The 27,500-nt window shown below is 45.3% G+C and overlaps 4 protein-coding genes across 9 annotated transcripts in view; 2 read left to right on the forward strand and 2 right to left on the reverse strand.

The window, feature by feature from the left end:
- Positions 1 to 11,487: 11,487 nt before the first annotated feature.
- Positions 11,488 to 13,302, reverse strand: smim19 (small integral membrane protein 19). The gene is made up of 3 exons (XM_077022437.1): positions 13,043 to 13,302; positions 12,737 to 12,861; positions 11,488 to 12,612 (listed from the first exon to the last, which is right to left on the reverse strand). The coding sequence occupies exons 1-3, from the start codon at positions 13,171 to 13,173 to the stop codon at positions 12,545 to 12,547; spliced, it is 324 nt and encodes a 107-aa protein (XP_076878552.1). The 5' UTR covers positions 13,174 to 13,302; the 3' UTR covers positions 11,488 to 12,544.
- A 667-nt stretch (positions 13,303 to 13,969) lies between these two features.
- On the forward strand, positions 13,970 to 17,636 carry LOC143527306 (uncharacterized). Its single transcript, XM_077022438.1, has 5 exons — positions 13,970 to 14,104; positions 15,384 to 15,545; positions 15,659 to 15,758; positions 16,417 to 16,547; positions 16,629 to 17,636. The coding sequence occupies exons 1-5, from the start codon at positions 14,051 to 14,053 to the stop codon at positions 16,920 to 16,922; spliced, it is 741 nt and encodes a 246-aa protein (XP_076878553.1). The 5' UTR covers positions 13,970 to 14,050; the 3' UTR covers positions 16,923 to 17,636.
- Positions 17,637 to 18,227: 591 nt separating this feature from the next.
- Positions 18,228 to 26,083, forward strand: ppp2r2cb (protein phosphatase 2, regulatory subunit B, gamma b). Of its 2 annotated transcripts, none has more exons than XM_077022439.1 (11): positions 18,228 to 18,493; positions 18,660 to 18,829; positions 19,287 to 19,380; positions 21,066 to 21,493; positions 21,627 to 21,768; positions 21,941 to 22,053; positions 23,494 to 23,671; positions 23,891 to 24,055; positions 24,260 to 24,429; positions 24,554 to 24,645; positions 24,749 to 26,083. In XM_077022439.1, the coding sequence occupies exons 3-11, from the start codon at positions 19,323 to 19,325 to the stop codon at positions 25,098 to 25,100; spliced, it is 1,698 nt and encodes a 565-aa protein (XP_076878554.1). In that variant the 5' UTR covers positions 18,228 to 18,493; positions 18,660 to 18,829; positions 19,287 to 19,322; the 3' UTR covers positions 25,101 to 26,083. The 2 variants fall into 2 exon arrangements, with proteins under 2 accessions (XP_076878554.1, XP_076878555.1); XM_077022440.1 differs by having other exon boundaries at positions 18,229 to 18,493; positions 21,066 to 21,163; positions 24,749 to 26,081.
- A 1,065-nt stretch (positions 26,084 to 27,148) lies between these two features.
- Positions 27,149 to 27,500, reverse strand: part of ctbp1 (C-terminal binding protein 1) — a 15,534-nt gene continuing 15,182 nt past the window's right edge. For 4 of the 5 annotated variants that reach the window (XM_077022443.1, XM_077022441.1, XM_077022442.1 and 1 more), the window contains exon 9: positions 27,149 to 27,500. This exon is cut by the window's right edge and continues 47 nt beyond it. In XM_077022443.1, the coding sequence (XP_076878558.1) occupies positions 27,361 to 27,500 (140 nt within the window). In that variant the 3' untranslated portion in view covers positions 27,149 to 27,360. The other variant, XM_077022445.1, reaches the window with a different exon arrangement.

Here is a 27,500-nt window from a genome sequence, read left to right on the forward strand (position 1 = left end):
TCCCTCTCACTCCTCTTTGTGTTGGCTGCTTGCCCTGGCAAACTGGCTGGGTAAAATCCTTTCTCTCACTGGCTTTTGCTTTTTTTTTCCCTCTGTGTGTGTACGTGTGTGTGCGTGCATGTGTGTGTGCGTGTGTGTAAAGCAGGCCAGAGGTTTCTGATTACAGATTGCTGCTGTGTAAGGGAATGGCATTTGACTGTGTGCACGTGTGCTTTCACTAATGCAATATGATATTTGGCTATATGTATGTGTGTATGTGTGTATGTGTATGTGTGTATGTGAAATACTTATCTCAGAAGTGCTCTTTGTATAACACACACTGTTTTTAGTTCATGTGTAGAGACAACGCCCCCCTCCACACCCAGCCTCTCTCTTCCTCTGATGTAAGCCCAGTTCTCAGTCCAGTCCTCGGGGCCCTGACGTTGCTCTTTGCCGTTGATCTGGTGCGGTTCTCAGCACAGCTGGACCAGGTGAGAACTGCGCTGCAGGGTTAATTACCTGTCATACATGTGCTGGTTGTGTGAAAAAAATCCACACTGCCTTCCAGGGTGTGAATTTACATGAATGTGATTGTTCTACATCCAGTCTGAGATATAAGCGCATGAGATATAAAGACATCAATCAGGAGTGAATATACCCAAGAGTACATATGTATAGCAAAATTGAACAGACTTCATGTAGGCACATTGTGTTTAAAAATGGCAAAATATAATCAATTTTAGATTTGCTGTCAAAAACGTACACCTCAAATAATACTGAATAATAATACTTTTTTACTGTATGTCTGCTGGTTACACAATAATCTGGAATAAATACAAAATGCTGTATTCTTTCTGTGTCTATCTCACACACACACACACACACACACACACACACACACACACACACACACACACACACACACACACACACACACACCACTAAATCAGGTCTGCCCACACAGGAATATTTCATTTGTGGTTTGACTTATTGATATTAGCAGAATCAAAAACCATTTGTTTGTATACAAACCTTTACCATACTAACACAAGACTTTCCACCACGCATACATGCACACGGCGATGATAAAATCACACATCCCAACAGATTTATCCCCTCGCCGACAGCCATCCTAATCTGTTACTGCGGAAACCCCCATCTGGACGGATGACATCAGCGCTCAGTAAGCCCTGGACCTACGGCCAAGTGCAACTAGTGTTTGACAGCATGCAGAAGTGTAGTGACACCGATTTGCTTTGCCCCGCGTGAATGTCTGCAGCTCTCCAGAGCACCAGTTCCTCAGCAATTGATTGTCACTGTGCTACAGCAAGAAGCATTCGGGCATAGTGGCTAATCATTTTCGCCCAGTGCAATCCAAGCATGACCTGAATTTGATATGGGATGAAGGGGGAGTCACACAATTCACTTTCACTTGGCTAGTTTGTGGATAATCGGTTATCAAAGGCAGTTTTGCCTAAGCCCAATCGAATCAGTTGTGGTGCACAAACGCTTTTTTTAATGGTTACACCCCTTCCTTACAACTCTCCCTAAAAGCAGTGTGGCCAGTCACGGCTGCATGCCTGGAATATCTCTCATTGCAAACAGACGAGACTTTTTTTTTAAGTTTATATCCAGCCACTTCCTTAATGGATTCAGGCCACACAGTCCAGACACAGAGAAATTACCGACAGACTTTTGATTCTTGTCATAAAAACGAAATAAAAGGACCAGAAAACCATTGCAGCTGTCTTCTGTTATGCAACTCTGATCAAGAGCCCCCTAGAGGTTCGTAGTGTACATTACAGAATAAAAAAATAAATAAATAAATAAACATGGCAGGGAGCAAAAACACGGACAACGCAAAATAAAACAACCAAGCTGAACAACAACATTATTTAATTTTATTTATTTCACCGAACACTATCACATCCATTGTGGGAGGCAATACGTATTCATATATAGCCTATATATAGGTTTTGAGATCTGTTGGTAAGACGGAATTGCTGCTAACATTTCAGTGACCTTCACATACACTAAACTCTGTACTAAGCCAACACTTCCTTGGGGATCTGGCAAACGTCCACGTTGATCTCTCCCTCATATATACACGCGCACACACTCACATGTACACACACACACGAGCAGACACATCATCAAAAGTGCAGCTGTAGGTACTAAAACAATCAATTGATCAATAATAATCACCCATATCACTCATATCATAAACCAACACATAATTACTCGTGAACGCGAATATTAGGGCAAACGTAGTACAAACAACAGATATGTGTAAATATCATCAACCTATAATGAGAAGTATCTGTAATTCAGATTATATAATGTGCACTTTTATGCCAGGCCATGACACATAACTATTTACAAAGTAACACAAAGAAAAGAACTCAAATGATTCTGATGCTCTTTCCTTCCTCACTTTGATAAGATGTTGTCTCATACAGATCGTATAATATTGCTCCATTAATTTTAAGCGCACACGGCACAGTAGAAAAAACAGGAGTTTTCTTTCATACAGCTGCCTGTCTCACAACAGTTCCACGATGCACGCAGTAATTGTCGGTCTTTCATGCATCCCCCTTCAGACGCACTTCAAAGAAAGCGGATCGCGTCCAGGGTCGCAATTAGCGAACATCGAACAGTCTGGAGAGGGACGCGGCCCGTCGCCGACACGCGCCTATTCTTCTCGCGCTCCAGTCTCGTGACACGTTCGCCCGACGACGCGGAGACACCTGCGCACCCGCAGGGCCGCGCGCGCAACGGGACCGACGCACGCGCTCGCCACCGAACGCCCCGCACAGTGGAACTTTGTGAAATTAGACATCGCTGGAGACTTCATAAGTGATAATTTTGTGCTTTAATCACTGGGGTTACTTATGACTACGAGTAGGCAGTTAAGACGTGTCAACCGAAACCCGCGAGACGGTTGCCAAATACTATTCATAACAATACAATAAAATATTATAAGTTTAAGACTTATTGTATCATGTCTTTTGTTGTTCTTGACTTGTGGTGAGTTTGTGGAAACACCTCTTTGTGTCCTCCTGGGTGCGCGAGAAGAGCTGCCATAGATCTTTATTCATAAGTTTCTTGGTTAGTTGTGTTTCACGTGTTGGGAAGCATCTATTACCAAACTGAAATGTGCACCAAAATAAAAAAAAAGTGAATTAGAATGACAAGAATTGGAGCACCACTGATCAACTAAAAGATAAAATGCTAAATAAATTAGATGCATCATACATTTCAGATAGAATCACAATGGAAAATGTAATTTCAAACGAGGTTTATGTGCGCGTGTGTACATTTAGACAAGACGTGCGTGTTTGTAATCAGACTCCCCCACAGCTACCTACACGGCAAGTGAAACTTCCACTGCGATGAGACATAACGCGACCCGGAGTCGCCCTGTTCGTCGTTACACGGTACATCTGGCATGACCTGCACGAGAGAAACCCGCGCGCACACAACAGATGCACGCACGCGAGCCCTCGTCGCCCGACCACCGGTGACAGACGCGAGAAGGCTCGGACGCGTGACGGCGGAGTGCAGCGAGGATCCGAAGCAGCTCTGCTGACACCTACAGTAGACGCTCGGCTACGGTCGTTGCGCGGTTCTAGCGGGTTCTGCTGCTGCGCGGACGCCCCGGTTTGGGTCGGAGGAGCTCTGATCACGCAGAGAGCGCGAATCCGAACCCTGAGTGTACTGGGGATTCTCAATAAAGCGCTTGCATATTCAAATGCAGGTGTGTCTCATCATGCGAAGTTAAGATGTGACTTGATTTGTTAAGATTGACTGATATTCTCATCTCATCTCATCTCACAAAAACGGAGCGTAGTTGTTAAAGATGGTGATGTATTAGGACTGTATGGCAGTAAATGTGGGTGATTGATTTAACAATGATCCTATGAAAACCATCTCATTCTGTCGAACCCCGCATTCACTATGAGGAATAGCTTTGCGTTATATGCACAACCCGCACGGTGCGCGTTATCCGAGGTCATCGAGGCAGGACGGGTGTGAAGGCACTGTGCGTGTAGTGATGAGTCAACGCGGCTACACTCAGACAGATGAAGGGCACTACAGTTCCTGGACTGAGAGCATGGACTCGGAATAACTAGAAATACGAAAATGGCATCCGATTCAGACAGTTCAGACAAGCTAGTGTCACAGAAATGCAAAAGGTGTATATACACATGCGCTCAAGCTGGTACACACACACACACACACACACACACAGACACACACACACATAAACACACACAAACACACACACACACACACACAGACACACACACACATAAACACACACACACACACACACACACACACACACACACACACACACACACACACACACACACACAAACACACTCAAAACAACCTTGAATACACTGCAGATTTTCAGAAAAATAGACATAGTAAACAGACCTCAACCTACAAATTGCAAGCTTACAAAAGCCTTCAAATGACTCGCCCAAAAAAACAGGCATTTGTTGCTAATAAACATAATGATTCCTCAGTTAACAAAATGCAACACCGATGTAACACACGTGTTATGTCAACAGCAAGTCGAATATCCCCAGACACATTACTCAAACGTATCCCACAGCAGGCCGCCGTGTCTAGCCCAGGTGGGGTAGAACGCTGTTATAAACCTGTCAGTGAGAGGGCACTGTCTGGGCGGGGGGGTGTGTCGGCCGCGGCTACATGCCTTGTGGTGCGTGGTTAATGGAGGGTGGGGAGGAGAAGCCCACCACGTCTGGCTCCCCCCCGCTCGCCTGGCGCAGCGCTGACCCTGCTTGCATCGGTCCCCTCCCGAGGGTGGAGGGAAGATGTTTTTGAATCCCCCCCCCCCCAGAAGTTATCACTGTTTATAAATGTTTTTGTGTGTAACAGCAGTGAAAAGTCTTTACACCGGGGTCAGAGATATGAGCTGCTGCTGGAATAACACTCACAGAGACAGCTGGATTCTCTCCGCTGGCCGTAACCTGCGGCTCCCTCGCTGCTCTGGCACAAGCTGGAAGGGTGAACTCTTCTGACTACAACAAATTCATCATATTTTAATAAGCAATATATAGTCCGTGAATCACAAAAAAACTTTTTTAATTGCCTGTTGTTTCAAAACACTAAAGTCATTTAACCATAAGAATTATGACAAGGAATAGAAAGCATTTTTAGAAAGATATTTTATGCTATAATTACTAGTTATAGGAATATCAATGCTTATAACTGCTTTATAAGTGTATGTCACCTATTTCTAGACTATAAATCTAAACGTGGCTGTAATATACTGTGAGATCCGACATCATGGTTAAAGCATGCTACGCTCTTAGCTCAGTTTGCAGCATATGTATTAAAATCCAGGCTTGTTCTTAACAGTCTCGTAATCACTTTCCAGTGACAGCCATAATAAGCTTTTCTCTCTCATTTTCACAGAAAAACACCTGTAGACCCTTTCCCTCACACCTGAGACATGTCACCGTTGTGATTACACAATCTGTCAATCAGGCAAGTTCATTCTCTCTCTCTCTCTCTCTCTCTCTCTCTCTCTCTCTCTCTCACACACACACACACATACACACACATCTCTGAACACATTTAAAGCAGGACAGGGGCTGACGTTTAGAAGTACACATTAATTCCCAGTGTCGATTTAAGAGAGTCTAGCATGGAATGCTGCATAATTAGGCAAACATTAGTTAGAAGCACTTGTGTATGTAGAGCAGATATAGTTCCTGAGAGATGGTTTTCCCCTCTTCCGAACCCCAGTGAGATGGGTGCCACCTACCCCATGACACTAAAACAGAAAACATGTTTTTGAGTAAGGAGCCTTACACACCATCTTGTAACACACATTTTATTGTCCTAGACATGTGTTATGAAAACTGAGTGGAAAAACACAGTTTGGGTGCATCAGACAGGCGTGGAGTGTGTGTGTGCGTGTGTGTGTGTGTGTGTGTGGTGAGCAGGAGTCAGACAGTGTATCTGAGCCAGGGTTTAAGAGCTTGGTAATTATGGTCATGCATGCGGCCTCCTCTTGCTTCATCAGCACTGCGCTGCTTCACGCCGCTGGGGGAATTCTTCATGAAATTCCATCGCTTTTCTCCCCAAACTCTCAATTTACATGCTGGTGAATTCCAGCCGTGTCCACAGACAAAAATAAATGGAGTTCGTGTCTGCACATGTGCTCCATGGCCGGCCCAGGAGGATTTTAATCTCACCAGGCTAATCCTTAATCTTACCAAAATAACTGTGGCCAGATTATCAAAATTCACAGAATGCCTTTAATCTGGAAGCCATGTTAAGTGATGTTCATAGCTTTTAACGGTAATGGCTGCTTTCTACAGTAGCATCTGATCCTACTTAGACTATTGTGTCTACAAACATGTGAATTGTACAATAACTGTTAAATGTTCTTACCACCTATAAATTGCAAAACATGTAAAGATGGTAAGAACACAGGGACTTAAAGGATCACTCAATTTTTAGTGCTTGAGATTTTTCTGGAGTAATGGTTTCCCTGTGTTCAGCAGCGTTGAACTGGATCACAAGCAGAGTAAAAAAGCCTATGGTGAACCTTCCAATCTGTGCATGTGTGTGTGTGTGTGTGTGTGAGAGAGAGAGAGAGAGAGAGAGAGAGAGAGACAGAGAGAGACAGTTGAATCCTATATGTCTCTCTGCACCTCTACTAGAACCAAAATTCACAACCACATGTCATTCACCCATGCCAGGTATACAGTTCTACAGTTCAAGAAAAATACTGTGTGCAAGAGAGCAACACTGGGAGAAAAGCTGGAGGGGGGAAGAGAAAGAGAGAGAGTGCGCAAGAATGAGAGAGAGAGAGAGAGAGAAAGAGAGAAAGAGAGAGAGAGAGCTGTGCGCTCTGAGGCCATAATCGATTGTTAGCGAGAGCTCGTTGCAGCTAACTAGCCCCGACAGTTCTCATCAAAGAAACATGGCCGCCCGAGCGGCTCTAAATCAATGAGCAGGTCGTCCTCAGCAAGAACCGGTCCCATCTTCCTTCTGCCGTGCCGCCAGCTCTCAGCTGCAGACCACAGCGGGGAGAAAAAAAGAAACGCCACGGAGTAAGCCTCGACATTCTCACCTCACCGCTGACAAAAGGTGCCAAGCAGAACAAGTGGACGGTTTTTTATTTTTAACAAGCTGTCAGTCGTTCCCGCGAGTGAGGCGACGTCAGGTCCCCGGCGTGTGTCAGAAGTTGGCACATGTGCGGCACAAATGAGGGAGGCCTAAATCGTACAGGATATCCGGCTAGGAGCGGTTAGGAGGGCTGAGGAGTGGGTGGCTGCCGACTCTGATGTGGTCGTCCGCCGCCCAACGACTCCCCTGCTCCCGGTCGACTGTGACTGCCTGCAGCAGGTCAGGCTCGCATGTGGTACGAGTTAGGGGTCGTTTATTCCTGCCCGGCTTTGACAGCAGTCCCCCCCCCCTCCACCCCCACACACACACACACAGGCTTCATATGATTCATACGCATTCCGCCTTTCATATGAGCACAGCTTACCGGCTCTGGGAGCGCCATGCCCTTTGTGAAGACGAAAAGGCCCGATTGAAGCTACAGCCGGGAGCGGAGACGGAAACGGCGGAGAAAGAAGCGAGTTTCTCATGGAAGCGCCAACAGCTGGAGGGGACCTACGGCTCCAGCTGTCAGCTACATCTGCTTCACCTGGCGAGGACCAGATGGCTTTATTAACAGGAGGGTTGGTGCTTCAAGGTTTAATAGATTACTCTTTATACAGTGTTCCAGGGTGGGGCCTGGGGCAGCTCAACGCAGGTTTGGGGCTTTTTGTTTGTGTTTGGAGGTTTTTTTTTGGGGGGGGGGGGGGGGGGGCACACACCGTTCTGAGAAACGGAAAGCAAATAGGGGAAAGTAAACAGCGCAACCGCTAGCGACAAACAGGGAGGAGGCAGCCTGTCTGTGTCAACATCAGACAGGCCCCCACGAAAAAGGGAGGAGGGTGCGAGAAGCCCGTGAGAATGGCCTTGTGGGTCCGGCTAACGCTGGCCAGTCAGTTTAAAGGAGCCGGACCAGTTGACAGAGCGAAAGGGGCACAAAGACGGATAGACTACGATGAAACACCATGAAAAGGGAACATCAGCTTTTGATTGTTTCAATCAAAATCAATTAGTAGCTATATAATCCAGTCTGCTATCATACTGTATAGCATCAAACTCACACTTGGCAAAGACGGTGGGTGCGACCGCATGCCAACCGTGCTGGGTTTGTTCTTCGTGTGTCTATTTTTTCGATGAGGGTAAATATTGACAGAGGCGTCCTCCGAGCCAGGTACAAGCAACTGCCGCCTCTCGGTTCTCTCTGGGTCATTTGCTACAGTGAAGAAAGATGGCGCCAAGGTCATAGCTGCACCGAGGAGAGTTGGGGGAGGGGGGGGGGGGGTGGCAAGTGAGGAGAATGCCCCCAGGTCAGAGGGCTGAATCCGGGCCAGAGACCCGGGACAGTCTGGGTCTCCTGTGTTTGCCATTCAGCGCTGGGGCTCAATGCGGTCGGGGGCCTGAGCCATGCTGGGCCTGTTCTCTGCCAGCAAGCAGAGCAGGAGACACCCAGGGGGGTCATACCCTGGGTAGAGCTCACACCCCCGCTGGGACGGATGGCCCCGGGCTCGTATAGGAACCAATAGCGCTCGAGTGTGAAGACACGAGCCGAGAAGTAGCGAGACTTCTAAGCCTTCTTAGGGCACGTACAGATCAGCACGGAATGTTCCAGAAGAGCAGACACTTCACTTTCATCCATATTGTACTGCAAGAGCCGTATTAACATGGGGGAATTGTCCCCAGACAAGAAGAACTCCCGCAGAACTACTACGCTGAAAACGACCCAGCATCCAATCTGCAGGACCGCCGGTCACATTTCAGAAACACGCCTTCATCATGCTGAGAAACACAGCCGGCCGCTCTTTATTGGTTTAAAGCTTTCGCAGACGAAAGGCAGAGAAACGAAGGTGGGGTGGGCGAAGTGAAAGCGACCCGTACGGACCCTCCGACCAGCCCGTTTGACGGCGGTCTCCCGCGCGAGGCCCGGGAACGGAGGGAAGGCGTGCACGGGCCCCTCTTCCCATCCTCCCCGATTAGACGCTTCTCATTTGAAACGTCTTATTATTTGCCCGCTCTCTCTCTCTCTCTCTCACGCGCCCGTGCGCTCTCTCTCCTCTAATTAGCGAGCGCTTCTCTCTTATTCCCAGCTGAGACCCCCCGGTGCGACCCGCGACGACAAAAAGGAACAGCGGAGACGTGAAGCGAGAGGAGGGAGGAAGAGGAGCGGAGAGGGAGAGGAGGAGTGTGGCGCGGGGGCCCTGGGAAACACGGCGACGGTTGTGATGGCGTGGGGGGGGGGGGGGGGGGGGGGGGGGGCATGAAGGCGACTGTCGCTCCTCGTACCACGCCGAGATCCGGGGAGATACGGCACGGGAGAGCGCTGGGCCGCCCGCTTGCCTGACACATGCGCGCCTTTAATGGAAGAAAGTGCCGGAAAGAACTGAAAGAGAGAAAGAGGGAGAGAGAGAGAGTGGGAGAAGGAGAAAGAGAGATGAGGCACATTTTTCCCAGCAGCAGACTGATGTCTGATTGTGAGCTACATTTGTCCCTGGGTATTAATTCAAACATGCGGTAGGGAGGAAGCTCGATGGCTGTCTTGTCTCTTTAAGGCCAATGCATGAAACACAGACGTTGACAAGGTATCCCAAGAGCTTTCCGCTAAGCGCCATTGCATCTCGAGGTGCAGGCAGTGAACGTCTGTGCAAAAGCAACAGACACAGGTACAAGCAACAAGTCGGGATATCAAGCCATCCGTGAGCAAAGCGTCTAGCAGCCGAGGTTCTGGATGGACGTGGTGAAGTTACGGAGGTTCTCTCATCCAGTAGCAGTAGCACTCCCTGCCCCCCCCCCCCCCCCCCCCCCCCCCCCCCCCCCCCAAACGGCTGAAACGTGCGGACGCAGCCCAGCGAACCGGAGCCGAACAGCGGGCGCCGGTGTGGTCGCAGGCGGCTGGCCGGGGGCCAGGACGTGTGCGGTCAGGCCGTGTTTACGTCTGGCCGGCCCTGCGGCCCCGGGGCAGTGCCCACCGCCGCTCCCAGGACAGCCCGACGAGGTCCCGGAGAGGCAGGCGGGCGACACCCAGGCCGTAAACACAAAACCACCCGCTGACTGAGGCACAGACGTGGGCTACCCCGGCCTCTCTGGTTTGTTTTGCTTAGAGGTCCTTTCAGAATGAGCGGTTCAGACGATTGTTGATGTCTGCTACGCACACATGCCGGCACTCGATATTCCCGTAAATAACATGTACAGAATGTCTCGATCAGATGATTGATAGAACAGCCAGAGAGAGATAAGAGGACAGACACAAAGACAACAAGAGAGACTATGTTTGAACTCTGTGTTGAACGCTGAAATTCTGACAGAGCGGAAAGCTCTCGGATTAAAGGAAGCAGATATAAAACGAGAGAAAAGATGAGGCAAAAAAAAATGAAAGACAAAAGAAAAGGAAGAAGAAAAGCTCCGGTTCTCCTTATCTCCATGGAAGCATGAGCTCGGGGGAACGGGGGGCGGGGCTTAGGGGATGACACCATCGCACATCAAACCCGCGAGCAGAAGAGCGGCACAGCTAGGCAAAGGGGAAAAAACACACAGCTCACGAAGACAAGAAAGGCCTCTCGCACGTGCTGCTCCTCGCTTTCATTCGCGCCGCGCGCGTCTCTGTCTCTCCGTCTCCGGTGCGCGAGGGCGCAGGTTCTCACCGGGTGCCGTGCGGTTCCGTCATGCCTTAAACACACTGCTGTTCCGGTCAGCTCATCTCACCTTTTGGCACACGTTCTCACTGTTAACCCAGTAGGTTGCAGGTGGACTTGCTGGAATAAACTAGTAACTGGTATATAATTATTTCCCCAGGACAAAGTTATATATATTATACATATATATGATCAAAGGCATAAGAAGTTATATTTTAGCACCAAAATACTTTTGCCATCTTTTTTCCTTAGCTTCCATATGTAATATAGATTATAGAGAACACAAACAAACAATCAATTGTTTTATAAGGTGTATAATATTTCAACCATTTCAAAGGTACTGAACATCCTTTGAAGTATAATGCACTATACAGAAGGTGGGGGGGGGGGGGTGTTGCTCAATATACAGAGAGCAGAGCCACTTATATAGGTGTCGCCATGACTGTGAATACACTTGGGAGTCGGTAGCTGTTTATTGGATTTTCCAGGCAACCAGTTGAAATGAAATGGGGCAGTGTGAGTAAAGGCTAAACTGAAGGACCTTAAGACGAAGAAGAAGGCAGGTGTTGTTGTCGAGGGCTCAACTAAGGCCTGGTCTTAATCCCACAGAAGACTGTTGGCATGACCCTGCTGGCCATGAGCAACCCACTGAAACTTGGGCTCACAGAACAATGATGTTAATGACAATACAAGCTCTCGGTTAAGAGCATCAGAGCAGATGAAAAGAAAATCATGATATGTTAATATTTATTGTAATTTTATTCCAAATGTATTCTTTATTGGTTTACTTCTCAAGTCTTGCTGAACTCAGTAACCCAGTTACCTTCGAGTTACCATGGAAATGAACCCTTCTTTAGTTCAGGAATTAAAAAACTAAACTGCAAAAATCAGCAGCTTGAGAAGTCAATGACTACAAATCAAACATTTCTCAGCATCTGAAACATTAAAAATATTCCAATCTTTGAAGCTATACATTACAATGACAATTACAAAGACTTCCAACACCCCACAATGGCATTTTTTACAGAGAAATTAGATGGATCTATACAGGAAATAATGCCTCATTATTAATAAAAATGAAAGTAGGATTTATCTAATAAATTTCCACATAACCACCACAAAATGTCAATTGATTTGCAAGTAAAAAATTGAACATAGGACCTTCGAGAACACATCAAACCACCACCAGAGGGCGATATATTACCAAGATTTTATGGAATAACCATAACTCTTGTAAGTTAACAAAACAAGACGGACACAAGACATCGACAAGACTAACGTAGTCACATGTAAATGAAGACCATGCATTCATCCTAGGGATTGGATCTAAGTCTTAAAATAAACTTATCGAAAGGCAGCTGCATTTGGAACCACGTGACCTTATCATTCGTCGTCATTTAATCAAGACAGCAAAAAAAAAAAACCTCCCAGCACTATTGCAAACAGCCTCTAGATGGTACCAATTCTCCACATTTGGCTGACAAAATGTATCTGAAAATATGAGGTTGCACATTTCCGTTCATTTTGGCAACCTATCAATGATAAAAGGAAATAAAAATATTCTTCAAGGGAAAAATAAGACTATATCCACCTTAATATTTCTCCCAGTGTATGTTTCTTCTTGTGCTCGGTAACCCTGTTTATTGATGAGCTTGAGGGGGAAAATACTGCAGCTTTACCGAATTTTACATAAGACATGTAGTATCTAATATTAAATAACACACCAACCACGTAGTATATTCACATTTGCACTATTAGCACCCTTCACACGTAGCTGTCGGAGTCTCTCACTCCATTGAAAGCTGCACGCTCTCCTGAGACTGTATTTGCTGATGTTGCTGATCAAATTTTCGTGCTGATATATATACAGAAACACAAAGAAACAAGGTTTTAGTACATTTTTACAGTAACATTTTTTTACAGTAGTTTTATTACTTAACCGTGAAAAGGGGGTCAAAAACCTAGCCAGGCTCACTCACAGAGAGAATACATCTCTAGCTGTTGCCTCAGGCGGACCTTCTGCAGGCTGTCGTAGAAGTTCGGTTCTGGTGTCGCTCCAACTGTGGGTGGTACCGAGAAGATGCGCATGATTTTCCTCTTATTCCTACAAAGAAATGAATGAAAGATACGACACACCGTGTACGGTCGCTTCCATATATATCAAATATGCACTGGCCAAAGACACACTACTATACATTCAATACTAATACGTTACTAGGACGTTCAAATTCGTAATATTTGGTTTAAAAACATTATAAACATAAAGTTGATAGAAAATTGCTTACTTTCTAGCGTACATCAACAGTGCAAAGCTAACCAAAATAACGAGAAGGTAAACATTGGTGGCCTCGTTCCACGCTTCATGCACGGAATAATCCAGCGACTCCTCATTCGCCATCACCCCGTAACCCCCCATTACAAACACAACGCGTCCTTTTAAAAGGTTTATACAATATAGAGAGAGGCAGAACTGAATAAACAACACAAAACCTGTGTATAGTTTCCGTAAGGTGAACACAACAACAACAATCACACTTCCTACTTGGCACGCTTTGGTTATCATGTCAGAATAAAAGTCACGAGCGAAGAATGTTTCATTCATTTGACCACTTTATTATCTCGTTTTGGGTTTCTTTTTTTCTTAACGTTCTTGTTTTGTATTTTTTCTTTAATTGGGTAGCTTAATTAGTAAGTAGTACAAATAGCTTTTTTATTTATTTAAAATGTTTTGTTGACAGCAACCTACCCCTTGCCTTAATTATATCACATTAATTTAATTTAATAATAATTAAAACATTATTACATGAATGTGAATACATAAAGAAGAATATATCATATATATATATATATATATATATATATATATATATATATATATATATATATATATATCAGCAAAATATCATAATAATAAATGCTGTCCTATTTTAAGATAGGACAATCATAAATGTTTAAGATATTAAAACGTAAGAAAGAAAATAAGACAACTAACATTTTGTCTACTGACTGACAAACAGCTTAAACAACTGCTTAATTCAATTAAATTAAATTCGGTTCAGTGGCGTTCATATTCGTGGGCTGGTGCTTATTGCAATACACTTCAAGTCTCTTAGCACTGTAAACAGGAAATGAAATGAAGATACTGAACGTTGATTGGTTAAACGATTGAGAGGCGTACGAAAATCCTGGTCCGTGATTGGCTGTGCTATGATGTCGCTTCATGAGGCGAGAGTAATTAAATAGGCACCTTTTGTGGTTGTTTGACCCTACTTCATTTGGAACTAAGTTTTAAAATGTTGTGTTCTAGTGTCACCAGACTTATTCGTCCTTCTGTTGTAGGCATGCTGGTAAGGAATAAATTACGGGTTTTTTTAACGGGTTTTTAATGTATAAATGTTTTATTTTTAAATAACTATCTCTACTACCTCAGGGATTATAAATGTTGCAAACTCGGCTATGTTTGCACTGTTTGTGTCATATAATCGTGGGTTATTTATTTGTCTTCTGCCTCCGATTCACATTTTCAAGATATTGTAAATGTTAATATGGTTATACACTTTCATTGAGGTGTCATTATTCTAAAATGTAACCATTTTTGTTTTATTTCTACACCTTCTAACCAGACTATCATGTGGCGACATCATGTTGTCACGGATCAGTAACTTCTTGTAACTACACATCAAACATCACAGTGGGACAAATTCTGGTGTAAAATGTAATGTGATGGTTCTTGTTGCCAGCCGGGCTGGTTTGAATATTTCCAAAATTGCTGATTTCCGGGGATTTTCACACTCGACAGTCCGTATGAGTTACACAGAATGGTGTGAAAACCAACAAAGCTCCAGCGTGTCACAGTACTGTGGGTGGAACAGGCTTGTTGACTAGAGAGGACGGAGGAGGTAGCCAACCTGGTTTGAGCTGACAGGAAGACTCTGGGAACTCAAAGGGAACTCAAACTCGAACACAGAAGAGCGCATTAGAAACAATATATGAACCCTTGAGGTGGATGGACTTCCACTCCTGTCAACAGGAGCCTCAGGCTATAGCGGGTCGTAGAGTGACCCGCACTGGGCGTTTGAAGATTGGAGAAATATTGCCCAGTGTATTGAGTCTCCGTTTCTCCTAGAACATGTAGATGGGAGGGTGAGATGTTAATGTAAGAAGTGAGTAATTGTGAGTTATTCCTTATTCTGCTTGAGCATTGTCTGAATATTGTAGCTTCTGAGCTCAAGGTGGTTCCATGACCATACCAGTGAGTTCAGTGACTGGGTCTGGCTCCAGTAAAGCACCTTTAGGAACAGGTATAACAGGAGATTCATGACTGTGAAACCAACAAATATTTAATTCCATGGCGTCACCATGTAGGACTAGATGAGTCATGGTACACCTTTGACATGACCAGTGGGACTATTACGTTATTGTCACTAAGTTTGGCCCCATCGTGCGATGTTCAATTGAGAGCATTCTGCATGCTCCTTTTGTGATCGCATGTCACTGCTCTTGTAGAAAACAATCGTTTGCAACGATTGCCGCTAAACTGTGTCGACATCAGTGTGTCTGTATTTAGCTGGAGTTTGATGGGCTGATGGTACTTTTAATGGTACTTTTGTGTGTTCCACGGAACAGTCCTCTCTCCTGCTGAAGGAAGGCAGAGCATGTCACATGGTGACCACCGGTCACCGGCTCCATGGCAGCAGTGATGAAGAGCGCATCAGTCGCTACCCTGTGCCTTACAAGAAGAACCTCCCCTATGACATCGTGGAGCTGATGGAGGAGGTGGAGACGAAGGCATGGCTCCCAGTCTCTCTCTTCCTTTTGCGGTTGTATGTCGTTGTGGGTGTAGCTGTATGTATATACGTGTGTGCGTGGCTTCAGTAACTTGTACTTGTGTTCTTCTACAGGGTGGCTTCTTGCCTAATGTGTTCAAGGTCCTGGCTCATCGCCCAGCGGAGTTCCGAGTCTTCTTCGCCTATTATAACGTGCTCATGAACAAGCAGACGGGTATGAGACTAGCGCTGCTTAAAGCAGACGCATCACTGGAGATATAGGATTCCAGTTCCAGGGTGGAGAACAGCCACCGTGTGGTCGGACCTCCTTCCGGAGTGGCGCTCACAGCCTCATGGGACGTAATCCAAAACGAGGCAGTTCTGGCAGGGCCCGGCCCACAGACCCCCCCCCCCCCCCCCCCACGCTTGGCGGAGCAGATCTTTGCCATCGTGTGTTTGAAGACGTATCCACTATGCGTTGATTTGGAAATCGTCCAGGCTTTGACTATGATGCCAGATTTCTTTTACCAAGTTGTCTGAATGAGTCTTGCATGGCTGAGTGCCAAACGCATCCCTGGTTGTTTAGAAATGTTTTAGAAAAGACATAGCTAATTTATTTTCACTGCTTAACACTTTGATAGCTAGCGGATGCTGCTAATGGGCTTAGCTGAAGGCCCCACCATCTGGGTGGTGTCGGGAACAATCACAAACGACCAGATAATACTGTTCACTTCCGCAGCATGGTTGTATGGTTCCCAAAAGTCCATGCAGGACTTGGGGCAATAAGAGAAACAGAATGGCAGGTTTCATTCTGTTATGATATTCTGTTAATCAGATATTTGCTAGTAACGTTTGCAACTTGTACAATACATTTTTTTTTTTTTTTTTTACAGGTAATTTATCAAAAGCGGATCGGGAGTTGATTGTTGTGGCAACCAGTGCTCAGAACCACTGTCTGTACTGCGTCATAGCCCATGGTGCTCTGCACCGTATCTACTCCAAGAGACCCACACTCGCTGATCAGGTGCGCAAGCTCTCCTGTCCTGTTCTGGTTCTGCTCTGCTTTATTCGGGCAGAGCCGCTCACGGCTGTTTGGCTGGCACAGGTGGTGGTGAACTACCGGGTGGCAGAGTTGACGCCACGGGAACGTGCGATGCTGGATTTCGCCCTGACCGTGTGCCGGAGCGACGCGGTGACGGACGAGCACGTGAGCTCGCTGGAGGCTCACGGCCTCGACCGCGAGGACGTCTGGGACATCGCAGCCATCGCCGCCTTCTTCGCCATGTCCAACCGCCTGGCCCACCTCACGGACATGAGGCCCAACGCGGAGTACTACAGCATGGGCAGAGCGGCTCAAGACAAATGGACCACACCCGAGGAGCTGGAAGGCGGGCCATAGAGGGGCGGGTCCCACGGATCAGACCCTCCAATCAGACCACCCCTCCCCTTGATGACTGTCATTAGTGCAACTGAGTAAAGTGATAGCAGAGAATGGGCAGCCCTGTGAATTATTCTGTGATGAGTGTCCCTAATGGAGAAGGACTGACTTGATCCTCAGTGACCCTTATTCAAATCTGAAGCTTAATCCAGCAATCTGTCCTAGGGTGCTTTAAGATGCTTAGCTCAGCTGAAGAAAAGCTTGATAATTTAGCTGAGAATCGGCAGGAATATGCAGAGCATAGTTGATTTCAGATGAGCAGAAGGCCTCCTGAAAATCCCTTTTCCCTTCTGTGTTCTCTCCTTAAGTGAGAATGTGTGGGTGCTGTCATTTGTGAGACTGATCCAGTCAGGGTGAAAGTTTCCTAATACATTTTCCTTTACTCAAGCAGATTTCTGGGTTCAGATGTATTAAGGGATTAAAAAAATAATAATAAAAAAAAATTAATTATTCTTGAAGTTTGAGGGGTGTATAAGTGTATGTGTGATGCCAGCAGAGGGAGACAGAATTATATATTTGCCATATAAATTTCTTTATGCAAGTAGAGGAGCTCGTATTATATAGCAACACAAGCCTTTAATGTTCTTCTGTCGTAGGGACTTCATGACTGAAGATTTATAAAAAATAATATATGTGTATATATATCAAAATGTATTAAAAGAAAGCAAGAATACATGAGTTCTTGTGGTTTAATTTTTCATTCACACCCTTGTTTAGTTGATGTTCTACTTTGTGTCACATTAACTGTTCTGGAGTCAGTGAATGCACATGCACTGTGTGTCCAGTAATGACTCATGTTGTTTGTGTGGGTGTACCACAGTTTCCAGGGGATCCATATTCCAGTGTGTGTATTTTATAAATTAAAGTATTTTAAAAATGTTTAGAATATTATAATTTACGTGTATAAATTAAATCCATTAGTTGAATAAATGTAGCATTGCCAGCTCACAGTCGATACAGTTCTCCATACTTGAGTAAGGATATAGCGGAACATACCCCGACATTGAGATGAACCCCACAGCTGTTTAAGCAGCCACGGTCCTTCTGAAGGCTTTCATATCTTTAGGCTCTTCTGGTCAGCCCTACAAGAATGATGCGGTTGCTAGGCAACCAACCTATGTAGCTGTAGCACTGACACTAGAGTGCTGGTCCCTGATTGGCTGTAGTTCCCAAAGCTGGCACACTGCATAAGGGTGACTATTGGAGGAGCCAGAGTCAGTCACAACCTTTGTTTGCCTCCGTGTCTGCGGGGGGGAGGAGTCCATGCAGCAGAACGTACCAAGTGAATCTTACTCCTCCCTCATTCTCTCACAGAAGCACACAAACACATCAATACGCCTACACGGCTCCACTTCACATCAGCAAATCAACGGCAGCCAATCACCCGCCCTCCTCTGACCACACAGCGAAAGGATGATGTGAAGAGGGAGTCGCTCTGGTTCGGGACTTCAGCAGTGCGGGATGAGCGCTTGCGTTTCCTGCCATTCACCGCTCCAGCAGAGGACCCTGTAATTGTTGCACGTCTGCAGTGGGTGAGCGATATCTGGAGAATTTCACAGCGTGGCACGCCGTTGTGTGTGTGTGTGTGTGTGTGCGTGTGCGTGTGTGTTTTGTGTATGCGTGCGCAGAAGTGCGTGTGTTTGGTCATGACATGTTCTTAATTGCTTGGGATTTCTCCTGACCCGTAACGCTTTGCAGCAAACGAATATGCTGATGCTAGAAGAATGGGTGCCTGGCAGGTCTCTGCTCACTCGCACAAACGCTGGCCGACACACACGCACACACTCAGCCCTCAGCAGTGGGCTGGAATGAAGAAGTCTGCACCCACCTATTTGAGCACGGACGCAGCAACAACAATGTGATTGAAGGTAATGAAGGAGTTTTATGTTTGTTTGTGTGCCGAGTGTCCCCAACTTCTTGAAAAATGTGTGTAAGGGGTGATTTGATAGTCTATCATATTTTGCAATAATCAGCATTTTGTCTTTTTGTGTATGTATATATTGCATTCGGCAGAGCACTATCAAGTCCTTTTAACACTCTCTGGGACTCTTTGATAATTATATGTGGATGCTTCATCTGGAATTTTGTTGGAATGTTGGATGTCTAATAAGGTTTACATCAGTCAATCCCAGGTCTCGGACCCCTCTGTGTTTGTGTGTGGGAATGGTTAATCTCTACTCTGAACCTGATCCACATAAAAAAACTGACAATTTTATTGCCCCGAGGCCATATGGCCATATAGCTATATACAGCTGTTGCTTACAGCTGTTGCTGTAATTTGAACCACAGCTTTTCACAGGATTGATTCCCCCTCCTCCTTCACAGGATTGATTCACCTGTAGCTCCTGGTCCCAACCAAGAATGTTGAGCCCTGTTCTGTGTTCTGAGCTTTCAGCTCTGGAGCCGGAGTACACAGAGGGTAACGTACATGAACTGTGACCTTTCTACACTCACCCTTAGTACACTCACCCTTACTACGCTCACCCTTACTACGCTCACCCTTAGTACGCTCACCTTTACTACTCACCCTTAGTACACTCACCTTTACTACTCACCCTTAGTACACTCACCCTTAGTACACTCACCCTTAGTACACTCACACTTACTACTCTCACCCTTACTATAGTGACCCTTACTACATTCACACTTATTACACTCACCCTTACTAGTCACCCTTACTAGTCACCCTTACTACACTTACCCTTACTACACTCACCCTTAGTACACTCACCCTTAGTACACTCACACTTACTACTCTCACCCTTACTATAGTGACCCTTACTACATTCACACTTATTACACTCACCCTTACTAGTCACCCTTACTAGTCACCCTTACTACACTTACCCTTACTACACTTACACTTACTACACTTACCCTTAATACACTTACCCTTACTACACTTACCCTTATTACACTTACCCTTATTACACTCACCCTTAGTACACTCACCCTTAGTACACTCACCCTTACTACTCTCACCCTTACTATAGTGACCCTTACTACATTCACCCTTAGTACACTCACCTTTACTATAGTCACCCATAGTACACTCACCTTTACTATATTCACCCTTACTACATTCACACTTACTACACTCACCCTTAGTACACGCACCCTTACTACCCTCACGCTCACCCTTAGTACACTCACCCTTAGTACACTCACCCTTAGTATTCTCACCCTTACTATACTCACTTTTACTATAGTCACCCTTACTACATTCACCCTTACTACACTCACGCTCACCAAGCACTGCTCCTCCCCCGCACATACACTCATGATATTTCTCTGATGCTACTATTTCTATAATGTGGCTAGAAAACAACCATAATGTCTCCTTGAGTTTTGTGGTGACACATTAGCACCTAACCAGAAGAAGAGTGATTATCTCACAAATCCAAAATGACGGCTCAAATTTGATCACAGTGAGCAAAGCCATAGTATAGTGGACAGCACATCTGGACAGAGGATCTGGTGTTCTCCTAACTGTGACAGCCATGACATGCATGTACGTCACGCGTGTATGACAGAAACATAAACACAGGCAAACATACAGCCATCAAGTTTGCTTTTAAATAATAGAGACAACAAGAACTTGCAAGAAATGACAATGCATTGTGTATCCTTACAGGCAATGTCATGTTTACGATATGTAAAGTCACGTGAAGGATATTGTAATGCCAAATTTTCTGCCTTCACACTGACATTAAATCGAGACTATAAATGCATGACCTAGTGTCTCTATATAAAATTCCAGCTAGGAACTGTAAACGTACTACTGTGAGGACCTTACTGTGTGTTTGCTAACAGTAGCAAAGCTGAACTTTCCACTATCTTTGGCACAGTAGATGCCATGTCATCAGTGAGGCAGCAGCACAAAATGTGAGCAGCACACAGTACTTCCTGTTTAGTGCTTTAAAACACAGCAGATATGCGGCTTAAGACTCAGACTGGGGAGTGGGGGACTGTGTTTCGTGAAAGGCGGCTAAATTGATAGGAACCTGCTTATTATAGCGTAAACCCTGCACGCGGGGAGGCATGCAGCTGCAGTTTTGATGCATGACGTAAGTGGTTTCATTTTTCATTCGCACCCTATTTCAGCTGATGTCATCTCTACGGTGGAGTTCAGCCAAACTGGAGAGTTCCTGGCCACGGGCGATAAGGGCGGAAGAGTGGTCATCTTCCAGAGAGAACCTCAGGTAAGAGTGGTCATCTTCCAGAGAGAACCTCAGGTAAGAGTGGTCATCTTCCAGAGAGAACCTCAGGTAAGAGTGGTCATCTTCCAGAGAGAACCTCAGGTAAGAGTGGTCATCTTCCAGAGAGAACCTCAGGTAAGAGTGGTCATCTTCCAGAGAGAACCTCAGGTAAGAGTGGTCATCTTCCAGAGAGAACCTCAGGTAAGAGTGGTCATCTTCCAGAGAGAACCTCAGGTAAGAGTGGTCATCTTCCAGAGAGAACCTCAGGTAAGAGTGGTCATCTTCCAGAGAGAACCTCAGGTAAGAGTGGTCATCTTCCAGAGAGAACCTCAGGTAAGACATCTAACCACATTCTTCAACAAAGTATCATTTCTATAATTCATTTAACAAAATTAAAAACCTAAGACAAAGTTATAACTGATTTTTTTGTGACTCTGTCTCTCACTCTCTCTCTCCTGTCTCTTAGGGGGAATACAATGTGTACAGTACGTTTCAGAGCCATGATCCAGAGTTCGACTATCTGAAGAGCTTAGAGATTGAGGAGAAGATCAATAAGATCCGTTGGTTACCTCAGCTTCATTCCGCTCTCTTCCTCCTGACCACCAATGGTACCGTTTCATTTTGACCTACTTTAGCTATTACGATAAAGTTGAATCTACCAATCTATCTTTAGCATCCTCTGCTTACTCATATAACAGCACACTACTGAAGCATTTAGCTGTACAGATGTTTAAGGCCTGCTACGTGTGTGCGCGCGTGTGTGTGTGTGTGTGTTTTCAGACAAGACCATTAAGCTGTGGAAGGTGAGTGAGAGAGACAAACGGCCTGAAGGCTACAACCTGAAAGATGAGGAGGGCAGAGTGAAGGACATCTCTAAAATTACGTCTCTTCAGGTGTGTGTGTGTGTGTGTGTGTGTGTGTACTCATGAGGGTTTGGTATCCTTTGAAATTTGCCAATTATGATGCCACCACAACTCCCTAAAACAGTTCCAATTACAAAGTGATTCTGAAAATGATACGTGTGTGAGTGTGTGTGTGTGTGTGTCTGTTTGAGTCAGGGGGAAATTAATACAATAAATACACATAACAATTTCCTTTGAAAATATGCAATGCCTAACTGAAAATGAAAAAAATACATTAATTTGCTCCTGACTGCTATAAACATAGTGACAGTGCCGGTAAATTTTCTGTAAATGTTATAAAACAAAATGCCATGTGACTGTTTTGGCAAGCTGCCGGTGAAAGCTAACACTCACTGACTGGCATAGTATCCCTCTGCCCCCCAGGGCATGTTAAGTAGCTGCTGTAAATTCTCTAGGATAAGTAGGTATCTTCTCTGGGATCAGTTGGGTATCTTCTCTAGGATAGTTGTGCTAACTTCTCCAGAATAACTATGCTACCATCTCCTAGATTGCTAGAGTATCTTCTCTGTAATAACCAGAGTGTCTTTTTAGGACATCTATGGTAACTTACATGTGATAGCTAAAGCATATTCCCTGATATTTCCAGGGTAACTCCTCCGGGATAGCTAGGGTAACTTATCTGAGGAAGGGTAACTCATCTGTGGTAGCTAGGGTATCTTTTGTGGCATAATTAGGGTAGGAGGGGCCTTGCCAGGAGGTAACCACTAGGCAGTCAAAACCCATATCTGTTTCAGCAGGCTCTAACATAGCCGCAACATGATGAAACCTTCAGAGCTGAGAGCTGTATCTTCAGTTCACCATGTGCATAGAGGAGCTTGTAACGCTTGATGGTCTGGCACCAGTCCCGGCAAAACTGCAATGATCTCATCCAACCAGACGCTGAACTGAGCCACTAGATCTAGCTGTGCTTAAAACACTTCCTAAGGTCCTCATGGCACCCCACTTTGTTTCTTATTAGCGGGAACTACCCTGTCCCCCTCCCCACACCTCGCCCCCCATGCTGGCACCCATCTGCTACACGCCCCTATCTCAACAGCATCCAGGTCTTGCATCAGCCCTTCGTGCAGCTCACCCACTCTTTGTTCACCTCTTCTGGGTTGGTCATGGAGGTTAATCGTCTCATCATGGACGCCAGTGTTCAGACTAAGACTCAGACTAAGACTCAGACTAAGACTCAGACTCAGACTAAGACTCAGACTAAGACTCGGACTGAGACTCGGACTGAGACTCGGACTGAGACTCGGACTGAGACTCGGACTGAGACTCGGACTGAGACTAAGACTTGGACTGAGACTCAGATTGAGACTAAGACTCAGACTAAGACTCTGCTCATTTCCTGCAGTTTGCTGGGCACAGGCCACACACTAGAATTGAAAATGTGTGTGTTTGTGTGTGTCCGTCCTGCTGTAGGTCCCTGTCTTGCGGCCCATGGATCTCTTAGTGGAGGCATCTCCGAGGCGTGTGTTTGCAAATGCTCATGCTTATCACATCAACTCTATAAGCATCAACAGTGACTGTGAGACCTACCTGTCCGCTGACGATCTGAGGATTAACCTTTGGAACCTCAGCATCACAGATCGTAGCTTCAGTATCCTGCCCTGCCTTGGCTGTGTTTGTCTGTAACAAATGTATCATTTTTGTAGTACATAACTGTGTGTGTATGTGTTTGTCTTCATATAATATGTAAGGTATCCATCCTGGACGTATAAAACATTTTTATAGACTTATTTTGGATTCAGTTAACTGTCACACCATAGAATCATTTATTTCAGTGAACAAAAGGTATGATTCCTTTAGCATGTTTCAGACATAGTAGATTTGAAGCCAGATAACATGGAGGACCTTAATGAGGTAATCACCGTAGCGGAGTTCCATCCTCACCACTGCCACCTGCTGGCGTTTAGCAGCAGTACAGGCACAACACGCCTCTGTGACATGAGATCCCGGGCACTGTGTGACCAGCATGCTAAATGTAAGTGTCACTTATGCTAATACTGTTAGCTCCTGTTGTCCTCATTCTCATGATCTCATAATTTTGTATGCTATAGCCATAGAATGATTTGTAAAGTTTTCTCAATTTTTCTCTCTTTTTTGTGTAGTAGCAAAATAGAATTGTCTTGAATGGTTCATTGTTTTGGTATGGCTAAGAGCACGTGTTTGGTTTGTTTTATCCCAGTGTTTGAGGAGGCAGTGGACCCAGGCAGTAGATCTTTCTTCTCAGAGCTCATCTCTTCTGTGTCGGATGTGAAGTTCAGTCACAGTGGACGCTACCTGCTCACCAGAGACTACCTCAGTGCAAAAGTCTGGGACCTCAACATGGAGAAAAAACCAGTAGAGACATACCAGGTCCCTAGAACTCTAATGAAAAACCTTTTACCTCTAATGAATTACATTTTCCTATTTCCACTGACACATACACACATGTTATGTGTGTTTCAGGTCTTATATGTTTGTGTATATATGCTTACAGGTTCATGATTACTTGCGAACTAAACTTTGTACCCTTTATGAAAGTGACTGCATCTTTGACAAGTTTGAATGTGCCTGGAATGGAACAGACAGGTGAGAGCTTGAACCCTGACCTTTCACCTCTGACCTTCAACCAAAAAGTCTGGTAGTCACTTTCTCCTCCATCTCCCTCTCTCTCTCTCTTTCTGTCCCTCAGCGTCATCATGACAGGGGCGTACAATAACTTCTTTAGGATGTTCGACCGTGCGAGTAGACGCGATGTGACTTTGGAGGCCAGCCGGGAGGTGTGTAAGCGGCGTGCCGTACTGCGCCCACGCCGCGTGTGCGTCGGGAAGGAGAGGAGGGACAGCGATATCTGCGTGGACAACCTGGACTTCAGGAAGAAGGTTCTCCACACCGCCTGGCACCCCACGGACAACATCATCGCCATCGCAGCACGCAACAACCTTTACATCTTCCAGGATCGACACAGTCCCAACGGACACCACGCGGTGCATCGCATAGAACAGGAGAGGCCGCCGGAGTTAGAGGACACGCCTCCACAGTGACGTCACCCTCTCGTTAAGACACGCCTCCTTACCTGCCCACAGGACATGCCTACACAGTGACGTGACCCTCTCGTTAACACACGCCTCCTTACCTGCCCACGGGACACGCCTTATCAGTACCGACACACCCCTTTTGTGTCATAGCACACCTCATTTAGAACAGGACACGCCAAGCAGGAGGGGGGTGTTCTTTGTGTCCCCCTCCCTCATTTATTGTCTCTCAACATTACATTTCTTGTTTGTCAGCGACATATTTTTTTTCTTTGTAATATTTTGCATTATAAATACAATTTATATACTTCATTAGACATAGATATGATCATAAAGTAATACTGGATAATATAACCCTGCTTAAGGCCAGGGCTGTATCTCCTGGTTTTAGCTCTGTTGCATGTTATGTAATACAAGGAGACTGTATTTCCAACAAAAATATCTCCGGTTGCCTGTCCAACATCTAAATTACTATTGCATGCTTATGTTTACCATTTTTAGTACTGGGGCCCATTAACTGGTGTTGAATGATTCATAATGGCAAAGATGAATGTAAATGAACTGGACATTTACTAAAGTGCAAACAGCCTCCACGGCTTGTCCACTCTACTCAGGTTATGTTATGTTTTCTCGACTGGCTTGGGCAGACCTGCTCAAGATGTATCCAGGGCCTCTTGACATCAGACATCCGATGCCTCCTCTCAACGTCAGACGTCTGACGTCAGAACTCAAGTAATACAATCATCTGATTAAATGTATGAATGAAGAGCATTGTTTTAAAGGGAGATCATGTACGCGATTAACGAGGGCGCTTTCAGCATGACACAGTTCTTGTCCTTTAGGTCTGCCGACGTGATGTAATGTGGGGATTGTCCACAGGGGGGCATCAGTGACGATTTCTTTAAGTGTAGCGCTGGAATCTACTTTAAAGTAAACGACAACCTGAATAAAGTCAGCAGCAATTTAATAAACACGGAGCGCAAGTTATGCTGTTTATATGCACCGATAAAAGCTTGATCCTCAAAATGACGGTTTTGTAATTTAATCTGGACTTTTATTTCATTTAAAATAATTCATACAAATGCATACAGTCACAAACATTTCTTTTTGGATTCTGTTTAACAAAAAATAATGATATCTCATAGTATATATAGTATGTATATTGCTAGCCTACCACTTTACCAGGAAGGAACTATATGTAGGCGATGGAACGCTGCAACTATCCGGGCAGCTTGGAGCTGCCTCGTAAAACACGGTACAATCAAGATACACAGATACAGGCAAGCATGACGCCAGCTTTGCACAAGACACGTTTTTTTGTTTGTTTGTTTGTTTTTTTGTTTTGTTTTTTTTACCTTCACATAAGGTAGTACATGCTAAGTTAACAAACAAGAACAGGAAAAAAAAACAAACAAAACAAAAAAAACACTGAATATACTTTTTGAAAGTACTGTACTAAATGTGACTACAAAAAGACACATGGATACAAAAACGATGCACTAATGTGTACTAATTCAAAAGGGAGGGAGGGGGGAAATTATTTTCCTGAGAGGGTGTGCAAAAATGTGCCTCTTTCGGGGCTTTTAAAATCATACCAAAAAAAAAACCCAAACAAACAAAGCAAACAAAAACAAGATCCTAATATATTTTTGTAATATCTATTAGTTGGCTGGGTACCTCCCCTTTATGCTATTTTTCTTTTTTTCTTTTCTACAAACCAATGATCATTACCCTAAAAACTGTACACGAACAGGCTACATTCATAACTACGGCTGGTTTTAACAATGAAACCAATTGGACACAGAAGAACAGATAAAATCGCCCACCGCACTTGGACAGACTACGATCTAAACCAGCAGGATTTGCTTTAGGGAGAAGGTTTGTTTCAAATCCACAAGTTTGTTTCTTTTTTTAATCATTATCCCCCCCTCCCTCCCCCCTACACACACAAGATACGTCCCCCCAAAAATAAAATAAAGAAGAGAGCGAGAGAGAGAGAGAGAGAGAGAGAGGACCAAAAGAGAGTGAGAGAGCCAGAGCGTAATCCGCCACCTTCAGTTCAAACGGTCGTCTGCTTTCAGACAGGAAGTTGTGGTTACTGGTTTCTTTTTTTTTCGTTTGGCGTGGCTTTTTCTGAGCCTGGCAGCCTGGTCTGCTCTGGGGTCAGGAAGGACCAGGAGAGTTCTGGGTTGGCACAGAGAAGCTCGGGGCACCCAGGGATGGGAGATAGGTCGGTCGGTAGGGCGGGCGGGTGGGGTGAGGGGCGTGGCTACAACTGCTCGTTGGGGTGCTGCTCCCGGTCTGTCTCCACCTTCCCCGCCTGGCCCGGGGACGGGGCATGGGGTGGGTGGGCTACAGGGGGCAGGCTGTGGCTTATGGGTAAAGCACTTGGCACGATGCCCTCCACAG

Source organism: Brachyhypopomus gauderio, chromosome 11, assembly GCF_052324685.1.
Source record: "Brachyhypopomus gauderio isolate BG-103 chromosome 11, BGAUD_0.2, whole genome shotgun sequence".
In the NCBI taxonomy this organism is placed as follows: domain Eukaryota; kingdom Metazoa; phylum Chordata; class Actinopteri; order Gymnotiformes; family Hypopomidae; genus Brachyhypopomus; species Brachyhypopomus gauderio.